Source organism: Pelmatolapia mariae, linkage group LG5 (genome assembly GCF_036321145.2).
Source record: "Pelmatolapia mariae isolate MD_Pm_ZW linkage group LG5, Pm_UMD_F_2, whole genome shotgun sequence".
NCBI classification, from domain to species: Eukaryota; Metazoa; Chordata; class Actinopteri; order Cichliformes; family Cichlidae; genus Pelmatolapia; species Pelmatolapia mariae.
In genome coordinates this window covers 21,922,055-21,934,070 of record NC_086231.1, presented here as the reverse complement: position 1 = coordinate 21,934,070, position 12,016 = coordinate 21,922,055, and the positions used below count along the sequence as shown (strand labels likewise).

General features: G+C 39.8%; 1 protein-coding gene across 1 annotated transcript; it reads left to right on the top strand.

Annotated features, from left to right (window-relative positions):
* The first annotated feature begins 5,466 nt into the window (after positions 1-5,466).
* ankrd33ab (ankyrin repeat domain 33Ab) lies at positions 5,467-11,987 on the top strand. Its single transcript, XM_063474199.1, has 5 exons — positions 5,467-5,656; positions 6,396-6,702; positions 6,802-6,931; positions 7,789-7,929; positions 9,210-11,987. The coding sequence occupies exons 2-5, from the start codon at positions 6,442-6,444 to the stop codon at positions 10,034-10,036; spliced, it is 1,359 nt and encodes a 452-aa protein (XP_063330269.1). The 5' UTR covers positions 5,467-5,656; positions 6,396-6,441; the 3' UTR covers positions 10,037-11,987.
* Positions 11,988-12,016: the final 29 nt, after the last annotated feature.

Sequence of the window (12,016 nt, the reverse complement as noted above, 5' to 3'; positions counted from 1 at the left end):
TGAGAGGGACCAAAAGTAAGTGAGGGAGCGACAGAGGGGAGGGGCCCTGATGAGGGAGGAACGGCAGCGAGCATGCTGCGCTGCTGCTGCACCAGCATCTGTTTTCCAGTCCCTCCTCTCATCCTCTCCCCTCCCCTCCTGATCCACTCTCGCTTCACACCTCCTTCATCAGATTCTATTATCAGTGTTTGCTCTCTGCTTACCATTAGCAGGCATGAATAACAACGAGCGTGAACTTTTCCACTGAACAGGCACACAGTCATTTTCATTAGGCAATGCCTGCCTGTTGACTGTTCCACGTTTGGTCTGGGCTGGGTTAGCAAGAAAGAAAGTACATTATAAATCATGTTTTTCAAAGGAAGAAGTGCTTATTTGAATAATTTTGATGTTGACAACTATTTGCTACAAATTTGTTACAAATTAATCTCAGGTGTTCCCCACTTCCAGACTGCAGAAACTATTCTACTTCTACTATTCAACACCACTTGACTGCAAAGGTTGCAGACCGTGGACTCTTAGTTAAAACAAATGTGCAATGCCCGCTGCCCAGTTTCCTTACCACCATGCACTCAGCTAAAGTAATAAAAGCTGAGAACACATTGTGTGCCATCACAACCTACTAAGAGACAACAAGCTGCAGATTTGGAAACACATCAAGGACCCACATTTGTGTATTTCAGGAGTAGAGGAAAAAAGTGAGAAAGTGGGAAAAGAAATACAACATGCAGTCATGATTTCACCTAAAGTCTATAAAATAAAAGCACCCCCAGTTACTCAAATGGGCCGGCACTCTCAGCTTAATCTACGATTTATGTTTTCAAAACTTTTAACTAAACCATTCTCTCAAATCAGTATGACAGCCTACTCCTCCCCGCTTGCCACCCGTTGATACCAAAGCACTGCTGTGGAAAAGCCAACATGTGGAAATATCCTGCACACAGCCCACCGAGGTAGCTAGATGGAGGCAGAGCGATTTAATCTCAAAGCCAAGATTAAGTATTCTTGACGAGATGATCTTACGAGCACAGCTGTCCGTGCTCGCAGCGGTGACTCAAGAAGATTTACGGGTAAACTCGTATGATCCCAAATGTGGACAAAGTCAATGAAGAAGGGGGAGAAAAAAAGGAATAGAAGAATTTGACACAGCTTCATTTTTTACTATATGCAGACTGCACAGTTTCACACACACATGCGAACCAACATTCACACATGACCAGTGCAAATGATGGCATCTCAGTCCACAGAGGGGAAAATTACGGCTGCAAAAATGTCAAAATGCTCTTCTTCTGCCGGCCGTCGAGTTAAGCTTTTAAAAACTCTGCTGAGACGATGATCCCTCTGAGCTGAACTGCACTGATCTCGCCACAATTTAGGATTACAGTCCGTGCGTGCATGTGTATGTCAGCTTGCGCATGCCTAATCAGTCAATAACTAATCACCAGAATAACATAATGTGGGGTTGCATTCGGTGTTTATTTTGGTGTGTTAATTCTAACTCTTGTGCATGCGTTGCTTTTCTGTCAAACAGCTCCCCACTATGGGTGATGTAAGAGTTGCACCCAGCAGCAAACAACAGAGGCTGTGTGCAAATCACTCACTACTCACTTTATAGCAAGTATTGAGTACTAAATAGATATTTTATAGCGATTTCACTACACCTGAATTCAAAGTATCCCACAAAGCCTCGTTAAATGTCGTGTACAACCAGTGGTCACTCCCCAACCCCTGTATAGTATCATGGATCAAAAATGGCAGACAGATGAGAGGAAAGAGAGGAGCACATGACACTACTAATTTTGTGTATTAATTTTGGAAAAATACGTTCTGTGTTTAACACAAGGCTGTGTGTCAGTATTTATTTCATTATTTAACCTTTTTTCTTTTGCCATATCTGACTATGTAACAGCAATGGTGCATTTATTGGTGCAGAGAAAATTATTGATAGAACTCAGTAAATATGGAGCAGGGAGTCATGCATGAGTGAATGATTATCACTGGTCCAAACCATGAACCTATCTTAAGCCAAAACAAGTTGTATTTGGTGCCGAAACCTAACCAGCCAGTAAACTTTAAAGTAAAAAGCAAGTGAAGATGAAATGAATCAGTCAGTAAAAACTAAGTAAAACATAGCCTGCTTTCCTGGCTGACAAACTCTGAATTCCTCCAGACTCTGCAGCACTTTAAAAGAGGACCATTATCACTATGTGTACAGTAATGATGCGTGGATTGTGGTGGTGGATTGTGAAACAAACACCGCAGAATAGCTTGTGTGTAATATGGAAATGCTAGTGAGATTTGTCAACCAGGTGGCATGACATCCTGGGATACGAATCGATGCATACACTCACTGCGGTACCTTTGCAACCTGCGGTCACACGTGACTTCCCGGCCCACTTCACCCGAGTCCCGATGTCCCGGCTATGACCATGCAACAACATTTTCTCCCTGCTGGTGTCTGAAATCTAATACATGGAAAAGACAAGTGAGTGATCAGTGAAGGGAATTTGATTTGTATTTTGATACATATATGTGTGTGATAGATTAGGGGGGTAGGTAGATCCTAACAGACAGAGCTAATTATACCAATCTAACACTCTGTTTCACCTCTCCTCCACCCCTCTGTCTCTCTTATTTTTGCTTCAGCTTAAGTGGGTTCTTATCTTATCTGTGGAATTTCTCTTAGAGAACAAAAACGATCAGGAGAGTGGATAGTATCAAAGCCTGGGGGTCAATGATGTCTACTCAAGTTAAGCCAGGGTAATTGAATCTTAATAGTCAGCTTCTAGCCTACAAAACAAAAATGCAGAATGCAGCTAGATTTGCTGATCACCACCCCAACAAGTCTTACTGCATGACATGTGAGAAAGATCTGCAGCTTATTTCATTTGAATTGATTTTTTTAAGGAAACCATACTGCTCTGCATGTTGTTGTCTTTGCATTTATGAGAAATTCGAACGTATGGCCATAAAAACAGCAAGAAGCGCGTGTCTGCATGTTGGCTAAATGACTAAGGCTCAGGATTTGGTTTTCCATAACAGATGACCAATTAAATTAAACTGAAATGAGCCTTATTTTAGGGCAAAATAGTAATAATAATTTTAATAATAATATTAATTTGTTTGCACTCATATTAACAAGAATGGAATCACTTTTAATTGATTTTGGAAGAAGTTTTTATGTGATTCTTTGCATAAGAAATCTAAAGACTACATGGCAAAAAGAACAAGATTTGAAAACAAAAAATATATAATTTGAACCAAACTTATTTTCCTATATTCAGATGTCTTCTTGTGTTATGTAATTCAACATCCATTATACTGGATAATATTTGACATAAATTAATACCCAAATAAACATTTGTTTAAAAATATGCTGAAATATACATAAGATTTTATATGAGATCATTTCCTTTTATGTCACACAGGTACTCACTTTATCAAGCTTGTATTCCAGAAGTTCTTCATTCCTCCCTTTTGCCAAAGTCTTCATTTTTCTTCCTCTTGAGCTTCTCCTATCATTGCATCATCTTTCTTCACTTGGTGCTGTACTCTTTCCCCTCATTAAATCATCCGTGCGCCAAGTTTTGGACTTTAATCAAAGGTAGAAAACAAGTTCAGTGCTTCAGAGAAACATCCGACTCATCCTGTCTGACAAAAAGACAAAAGCTTAAACTTTGCAGCAGGTCTCCTGCGGGCAGATGAGGACAGCTGGTCAATTTCAGTGGGATTTCTCCTTAGGCCGCTCTGGATTAGAGAGGGTCAAGCCATCCAGACAGGTCCTGCCATGTCTAGCAGATTCCTTGGGTTAATTTCAGACTTTTACTGCATTCCCAGAACAAAAAAAAATTACTCAGAATAGTTTATTAAAAACCTTAACTGACTTATTATTATAATTATTATTATGGTAAAGAAACACAGACTTACTGCCTTTTCTTTTAAACCAGATTTGATTCAACACTTTTATTCCAGTTTGTGCTCTGAGGTAATTCCTGGAATATAAACAATCCACAGATTTAAATCATGTCAATGAAGTTTGTATATCCCATACACTTCTACCACAGATGTAGGATGTCATCACTTTCACTCTGCTGTGACCAACCCAAAAGACTGAGTGTGAGTCCCCATCCTGAGGTAAATTTGAGAAATACCATCCCTGAACTGCAGCTGTTTTGGAATTTCTTTGTTTTGGAGTCTGTCCCATCTATTCCGAGCACACTGGTCATGTCTAATGGGATTTGACTTTCTGCTAGTTAGTCTTAACAAATTAATTAGATTCCTTGGATTAAAGCAGCTTACTGTTAACATTTTATACTCGTAAAAATGAATTAAAGATGTCCACCAATAAAAATAATTTTGAAGACTGAAAAAAAGTTTATATGGTAGAAGCTACTTATTTCCAGATTTTTATAAGGTGGTCAAAAAGAAGACTGTATTACTGTAAGCTACACTGACCTCTAGGTGACCCTGTAGAGATTGCTCTTTTTCTTCTCCTTCATAATTTGAAATATGAAGGAGAAGAAAGCTATAATCTTTTATTTCACAGAAACATTATGAAATGTTATATTTGTTTGTCCACAGCTACTCTTGCACATGTTTATCTTCATTCTTATGACCGATCAGGGGTAAAGCAGCTTATCTACTAATGGGAAGATTGGTGGTTCAATCCCTCGCTGCTCCAGACTGCATACCAAATATGTTTAGGAAACATACCGAACCCCGAGTTGCTTCCAATGCGATCATTCAAGTGTCAATGTGTGTGAATGTGAGACAGAAAGCATTTAGGCATAGAAAATGGGTGAATGAGTCATGCTGTATAAAGTGTTCTTCTACTCAAGTGGAGTAGAAGAACACTATATAAGAACCAGTCCATTTACCATGTAAAATGTGTGATTTTAATATGTCGATGTTTGTCTCAGTTTTTTTTGTACACAGGTCTCTTGGGAAAAAGAGATTTTAATCTCAGTGAGACTTTGTGTTTAAATAAATACTTCAATAATAATAATAACAACTGCATGGATAAATAGTTTAAAAAAAACGTCCTCAAAATTCAGAATTGTATGGCTGAATATTAGTCTAAACCTGCCACTTTGTAGCTTAGCATAAGGCCTTTTTAAACTGTTTAAGAGCAGTCCACTGCAACAGAGGGGTCAGAGCGTCAATCTGCATATTCATAAATCGGCACATCCCAAAAGAAGCAAAGTCGTAAAAGCTATTTTATTAAACAAGGGTATTATTTATGAAAAGTATAAATCCAGATGTGCAGCTGAGGTGCTTTTTGAGGTTTGCATCAATGCTAGCAGTGGAACATGAATAATTTGTAGAAGGAGAAAACTTAGTTCATCCAGCTAAGACATATTTAGCTTTTAACTGCTGTTAAAAGATGAAGAGAGCAACAGGTAATCCCCTCTATAAAGCTGTTACAAGTGGGATGAGCTAAGCATAGGAGATGAGCACACAGTGCCTCAGTGAAGACTCAACGAAGACTCCTCCTCTTAGTTTTATGTCATGATGACAACATGTGGGATGGAAATGGGTAAAGTATCTGTTCACAGGCCTGGGAGGAAACGGCTCCTCTCCAAACACAGCAGGAGGGCTGAAATCAGAAGTCATTTAGCACGAGTCACAGATAAATGCTGACAGGTTCATGCTACTTATGGTAAGTGTATGTATTTTCTGTTCATGTCTATGAGTGTCTCATAGTTTGACAGTCATGGTATTATTATTTATTACATAATGATGAATGACAGTCAATGCAGCAGTTGCGCCTCTGAATTTTTATTTCTTTACTTCTGTTTTATGAACCATGGCTTCACAGTTATGTACTGATATAAAATACTTGAGAAGTCTCTACTCAGCGAATAAAAAAATGTATAGTTCAGCCATAACAGGTCATGGCTGTACCATCAAAAATCTGTCTTTATAGATAGATCTTTAAATCATATATTTGCAGTTTTGATGTCAGCGTAAAAAACTGTAAACTTAACTTTTTGCTGTGCGAAGTAAAAATTATACAAGTCAAAAAGCAGAAGTGATTACTTTCAATACCTATGGTGGCTTCAAATTGAAGCAAGCAGGTTCACATGTGACCAAGATTACTCTGAGGTGGGTTGTTCCTCATTTAGCCGTGTTGTGTGGTCAGCAGGGCATTTAGATTCTTATCCAGTTAACAGTGAGGCAGTGCTGAGCTCGGACTCATGTCACACTTAATCTGTCACCAAGTGAACCTTTGATCTTCCTGAAGCCTGATATATAGCATGTTGTGATAAAACAACAGCTTTATGCTTAGAATAAGAGAACAGATTTTAAAACAATAGCTTGCTTTCCAGGAAGCCAAAAAACACGCATCTGACAGGAAGTTTCTGCCTGACCAGTTTCTGTTTTTGATAATGTTTTAGATGTAGACAAAGGCATTTGGGCCCATTCCACCTGTTCTGCTGGAAGATGGCCACTGCAGCGGAGGACCCCCACCTGGGATCAGGCCCTGACGATAGCGAAGTGTCTCCATCCGGGAGAGAGTCAGACTCAGATAGCATTCTTTCGGATGACTCGGTTCTTCCAGACTACACGCCAGAGACAAGAAATGGGAGTGCAGCATCAACACTGTATCAAGCGTGCGCCCGCAATGAACCGGTCTCTCTGCAGACAGTGCTTGAGAGGGGGGTCACAAAAGAAGAGGTGATGGAGCTGGACATCAATGGCTGGGTGAGAGTCTCATCCATAATGAACTCATGATCTCTAAGACTTGCAGTGAGCAACATATTGCAACATCGCTGATCTTAACTGTTAACTTTAAACCAACAGAATGGTTTAATGGTGGCGTGCTGTAAAGGTTTCCTAGAGATCGTACATGGACTTCATACCTGTCCATATATTGACATAAATCACCAGGACAATGAAGGCAACACAGCACTGATGATTGCATCCCAAGCAGGTATGTTTTACCAACTTATTACAACTGGGGTGCTCAAGAAAAAGTTAATTTGATGCAAGTGACATGTTTGCTATAAAATCTGTTTCACTAAAGGTGGGGATGGGTTTCCCACTCACTCTGACTGCATGGACAAACAGTTCAGGAAAGAGATAACTAAATGCATTCCTTAAATGCAGGTTAAAGCTTTATCAAGCAAAGAAGAAGCCATGTAAATGGACCAAAGCTCATTCAAAATGAACTGAGACAAAGCAGAAAACGGTTCTGCGGTCAGACGTATCAAAAATTTGACATTCTTTTTGGAAAACATGGACAACAGCTGTGTCCTTCCAACTGACCATCCAACATCTGAATCTTTCATCTGCTGAAAACATCTGGAACAACATTAAATTAAAAATATGTCAAAGGAGACCCAGGACTGTTGAGCAGCTAGAATCCTGTATTAGACAAGAACAGGAAAACAGTCTTTTCCCAAAAGTCCAGCAGGTGGTCTCCCCAGTTTCTAGATGTTTATGGACTGTTGTTAAAAGAAGAGGGGATGCTAGACAGTGGCAAACATGACACTGCCCCAACTAAGAGTTATTGGTGCCAGTAATCTCAAAGTGAGCTAATATTTTTGTATGTATGTTTTTGTTTGAACCTTTAATATGGTTTATGTGTTCTATTATGAACAAAATCTGAGTTTATTAGGTTTGTAATTATTCCATTTTGTTTTTATATTTTACACAGATTCCTGAGAACTTGGGGATTGGGATTGCAAATAGCTTGAGCTTGATTTAATCTGAGATTTAACCAGTTGCAAATATGCACTCAACTCATGTTTTCTGACACACTGTTATATAAATTCTGTGTTTTTACAGGTCACATCATGACAGTGACGTATCTCCTGAACTATTATCCTGGAATAGACACAGAAATAAGGGATTGTAGAGGTTTCACAGCTCTCATCAAAGCTGCAATGACTGGCCGCACTGACGTTGTGGCAGCCCTTGTTATGGCTGGTATGTAAGAGTATAGTGCAAAAACACACTTTATTTCACTGGATCATTACCTATACATTTCAGCTGCTGGTATAAAAACAAAGGTATGGTATATTCTCTGTTTCTTAATGCTTTGGGAAATAGCAAATATGAATAAATATCCATCATTAATCGAGATTAGACTAGAAATATATATATATTAAAAAAACAACAGATTAGTCACTTACACATATGAGCTACTCAGCTAGCTCTGAAATTAGATTGGCACATTAATTTTTATTCCTCAGATTGCACTTAGCACAGCTTTTTGCTACAATTCAAACTATACTGACGTTCCATTAAAACAACTTTTTACAGTGTTGAACATACAAAAGCTACCCCCAACTGATATCATTGGATCGTTTCTGAAACTCTAACATCAGCTCTTTAACTCTGACTTTCACTGCTCTAAATAAAGACTAAGAGCACTGCTAGTGAGAACAGCTGACCACATGGTTTATCTGACCATATTTGAACCCGGCTAACTCTGCGCATATGTCAACGTGTCGGTGACGTGAGACTGGTTTAAAGGATCACTCTGAGGACATTATCACATCTTAACAGATACTGATTCGGTAATCTTTACCTTACTAGACTTGCGAGCTGGTCGCAGATTAGCCGTTTCCTTATTTTTGGACTGCACATTTCCTCATATCTCTGCCAGGAGTAACACTTAGTCCAACATTAATATCTTACAATAAACTGCCCTCATAATGAAATCCATAAAGATGGATTTCTGAAGCAGACTGTGGGAAAGTCAGCTGAACTTTACAAACCCCTGCCTGCTTTATTCTACCGCATTTAGACAGCATATCACTGTATCAGAAAATTTAAGTTAGTAAGACAAATAAAACATTAATAAACAGGCATTGGCACACAAGTCATTTTCACATTTCTAAGTATGACAACCACAGTTATAGATAATTTTAACTGTGCAAAACGGCTCAGGGCTATGCTTTTACTTAGTTATCTACAAACTGTGAGACAGCAACACGTTTATTGCAAGCCACCATGCGCCTCAATAACCTTGAGAACTCAGGTTTGGCATCAAGTCTGACGTGTGTAGGCTGTATGCGATAAGATTTACTAAAAAGTATTAATACATTATACCGTGGACGCAAGTCAAACACTTTGATGTTTAACATTTTTTGTAGGGCAGCCCAAAACAGCACTTTAACAAGTTATTAATGTGAACTTATTATTAATGAGTTATTATTAATCAGTTCTTGTGTTTGTTTTTTCCTCCTGGTATTTCTTTTCAGGGGCTGACATACATGCAGTAGATTCCACCAGAGGAAGATGTGCTCGGGACTGGGCCTTTAAGACAGGTCGCTACGAGACCTTGCACCGTCTCCGTCGCCTCAATATGCGTCCAAGAGCTGAGCAGTTCTGTGAGGGTTATGTCCCTGAGTGGCCTGAGCTCAAGGAGAGAGTAGCCAAGGCCGTATCTCAGAAAACTCCCAGGGAAAAAATTGCCCAGCAGATCAAAGACACCTTTGGATTCAGATTACCTCGTGACCCCGAGGACAACGGGGTGTTGGACCACATGGTGCGCATGACCACCAGTGTCTACAGTCCTCTGATTTCAACTGGATGTCGTCCACTCTGCCCCACGAGCCCTCCAGAGATTGGCAAGAAGCGTCTGGCCGTACAAGAGCTGGTCAGCAAACATACAAAAAAGGACCTTGAGGAAACCTCAGTGTGCCACAGTAATGGCTCAGTGTCGCACATTATCCCCACAATCCACTCTGCGGAGTCAATTGCTACGACATGCTGTGCCGACACCGAACGGCGAGGCAGTATGCTCTCCACCAAAGCTGCCGCAACTTTTATTTCCCGGAGTATGGGGAGGCGGAACAGCGTGTTCCCCTCTGGCTGCATCCCAAAGATCAATGTAGACAGGCCAACAGAAGCAACGCCAAAGAAAGAAAAGAAGAAGAAGAGGGAAAAGGGCTATCTGGAACCACCCAAGTGGAAGTACAAGGAGATCAAGGATGAGAAAAAAAAGGACAAGAAGAAGGCTGAAAAAGAAAAGGAAGAAAAGGAGAAAAAGAAGAAAGAAAAGGACAGCAAGAAGGCCAAAAAATAAGGATTTAAAAAAGAAAGGGCTGTACAAAATATCCTTTGTGAGAAAAGTGTGTGTCTGTTCAACTCAGGGCTTAAAATGTTCAAACCAAAGAGCATTCAAGTGAATACTAAACTTAAATCTGAAAGGGAGTGACAGAGGAAGAGAACTGTAAAGACTCTTCAGGGAAGGTTTGAAGTACAGTTAAGCCCAAAATTATTCATACCCTATGCAAAAATTGCTAATTTCATATTTTTGTCTATGAAAAGATGGACTGAGAAAACTTTGGTTTCAATCCATTTTAGTTATGGCAGATTACAAACCAATACATCAAATCTGGTTTCTTTGCTCTTGACTTAAAGGTTACATAATCAACATTTTAGGTTTTTATGCATGTCCATAATTATTCATACCCCTGTATGATCATAGAATGATCATGGAGTTTAAGCTATTGTTGGGTGTCAAAAGTAGGGGTCATCATTATTAATGCCAAACCTATAACCCACTACCCTTATGCAATCCCTTTTGCACCCTGTTATGTCATAAACTGAAATAAATTCAGTGACTGTGTGCATTCATTCTCACTTCATGGTCAACAGTCAAACCATTGACATGGCGAAGAAGAAGGAACTGAGTGAAGACCTTCGGTCGCGCATTGTGAATGCACACAAGGATGGTAAAGGCTATAAAGCTATAGGAAAGCAATTTCAAGTGCCAGTGGCTACGGTACAGAGCATTATCACCAAGTTCAAGAAGTTCCACACTGTAGAGAATCTCAAGGGGCGTGGCCGGAAACCAAAGATGACATCAAGATTGTCAAGAAAAGTTGTGAGACAGGTCAGCAATAATCCTCGGATCACCACCAAAGCTATCCTGAAAAACTTAAGTGACTCTGGAACCACCATATCAAGGCAGACACTCCAGCGCACATTGCACAATGAGGGCCTCCGTGGATGCCGGCCAAGGAAGACTCCACTCCTCCAGCCTAGGCATGTAAAAGCCAGACTAGCCTTTGCAAAAGCACATATCGACAAGGATGCAAGCTTTTGGTTGTCGATGCTGTGGTCTGATGAGACAAAAATGGAGCTTTTTGGCCACAGGGATGTGGCCTTCGTTTGGAGAAGGAAAGGTGAAGCGTTCCAACCGAAGAACACAATCCCGACAGTCAAGCATGGTGGTGGAAGCATTATGCTTTGGGGATGTTTCTCTGCCAGTGGGCCTGGCAATCTAATCAAAGTGAATGGCATCATGAAAAAGGAACAGTACATGGAGATATTGGAGGAAAACATCAAGCAGTCAGCAGAAAAACTTGATCTGGGGCAGCAGTGGATCTTCCAGCAGGACAATGATCCTAAGCACACAGCGAAAGTAGTCAAGAAATGGTTAAAGGACAATAATGTGACTGTTTTGGAGTGGCCAAGCCAGAGCCCAGACCTGAACCCGATCAAAAATCTGTGGAGGGAGCTTAAGACACGAGTTTCAGCAAGAAGACCTTCTAACCTCAATGACTTGGAGACCTTCGCAAAAGAGGAATGGGCAAAAATCCCTGCTGAAGTCTGCAGAAACCTGATCAGCAACTACCGAAAGCGTTTGCAAGCTGTCATTGCAAACAAAGGCTATGCAATTGACTATTAATCATGGGGTATGAATAATTATGGACATACATAAAAACCTAAAATGTTGATTATGTAACCTTTAAGTCAACAGCAAAGAAACCAGATTTGGTGTATTGGTTTGTAATCTGCCATAACTAAAATGGATTGAAACCAAAGTTTTCTCAGTCCTTCTTTTCATAGACAAAAATATGGAATTAGCAATTTTTGCATAGGGTATGAATAATTTTGGGCTTAACTGTATCTACGCTAAAAGCAGTACCCATATTTGGAGTTAATGTGAAAAATAAGTCTATTATTCTATTAGGGATTAAAAGACTTTAAAGAGCTTCTTTTTAAAAAAAAAAAAAAAAAAAGAAGAAGAAGAAGAAGAAGAAGAAGAAGAAGAAGA

Coding starts and splice junctions, on each gene's coding strand:
- ankrd33ab (XM_063474199.1), top strand. CDS start 6,442: ATGGCCACTGCAGCGGAGGACCCCCACCTGGGATCAGGCCCTGACGAT. Junction 6,932..7,788: donor GATGATTGCATCCCAAGCAG/GTATGTTTTACC, acceptor GTGTTTTTACAG/GTCACATCATGACAGTGACG. Junction 7,930..9,209: donor GGCAGCCCTTGTTATGGCTG/GTATGTAAGAGT, acceptor ATTTCTTTTCAG/GGGCTGACATACATGCAGTA.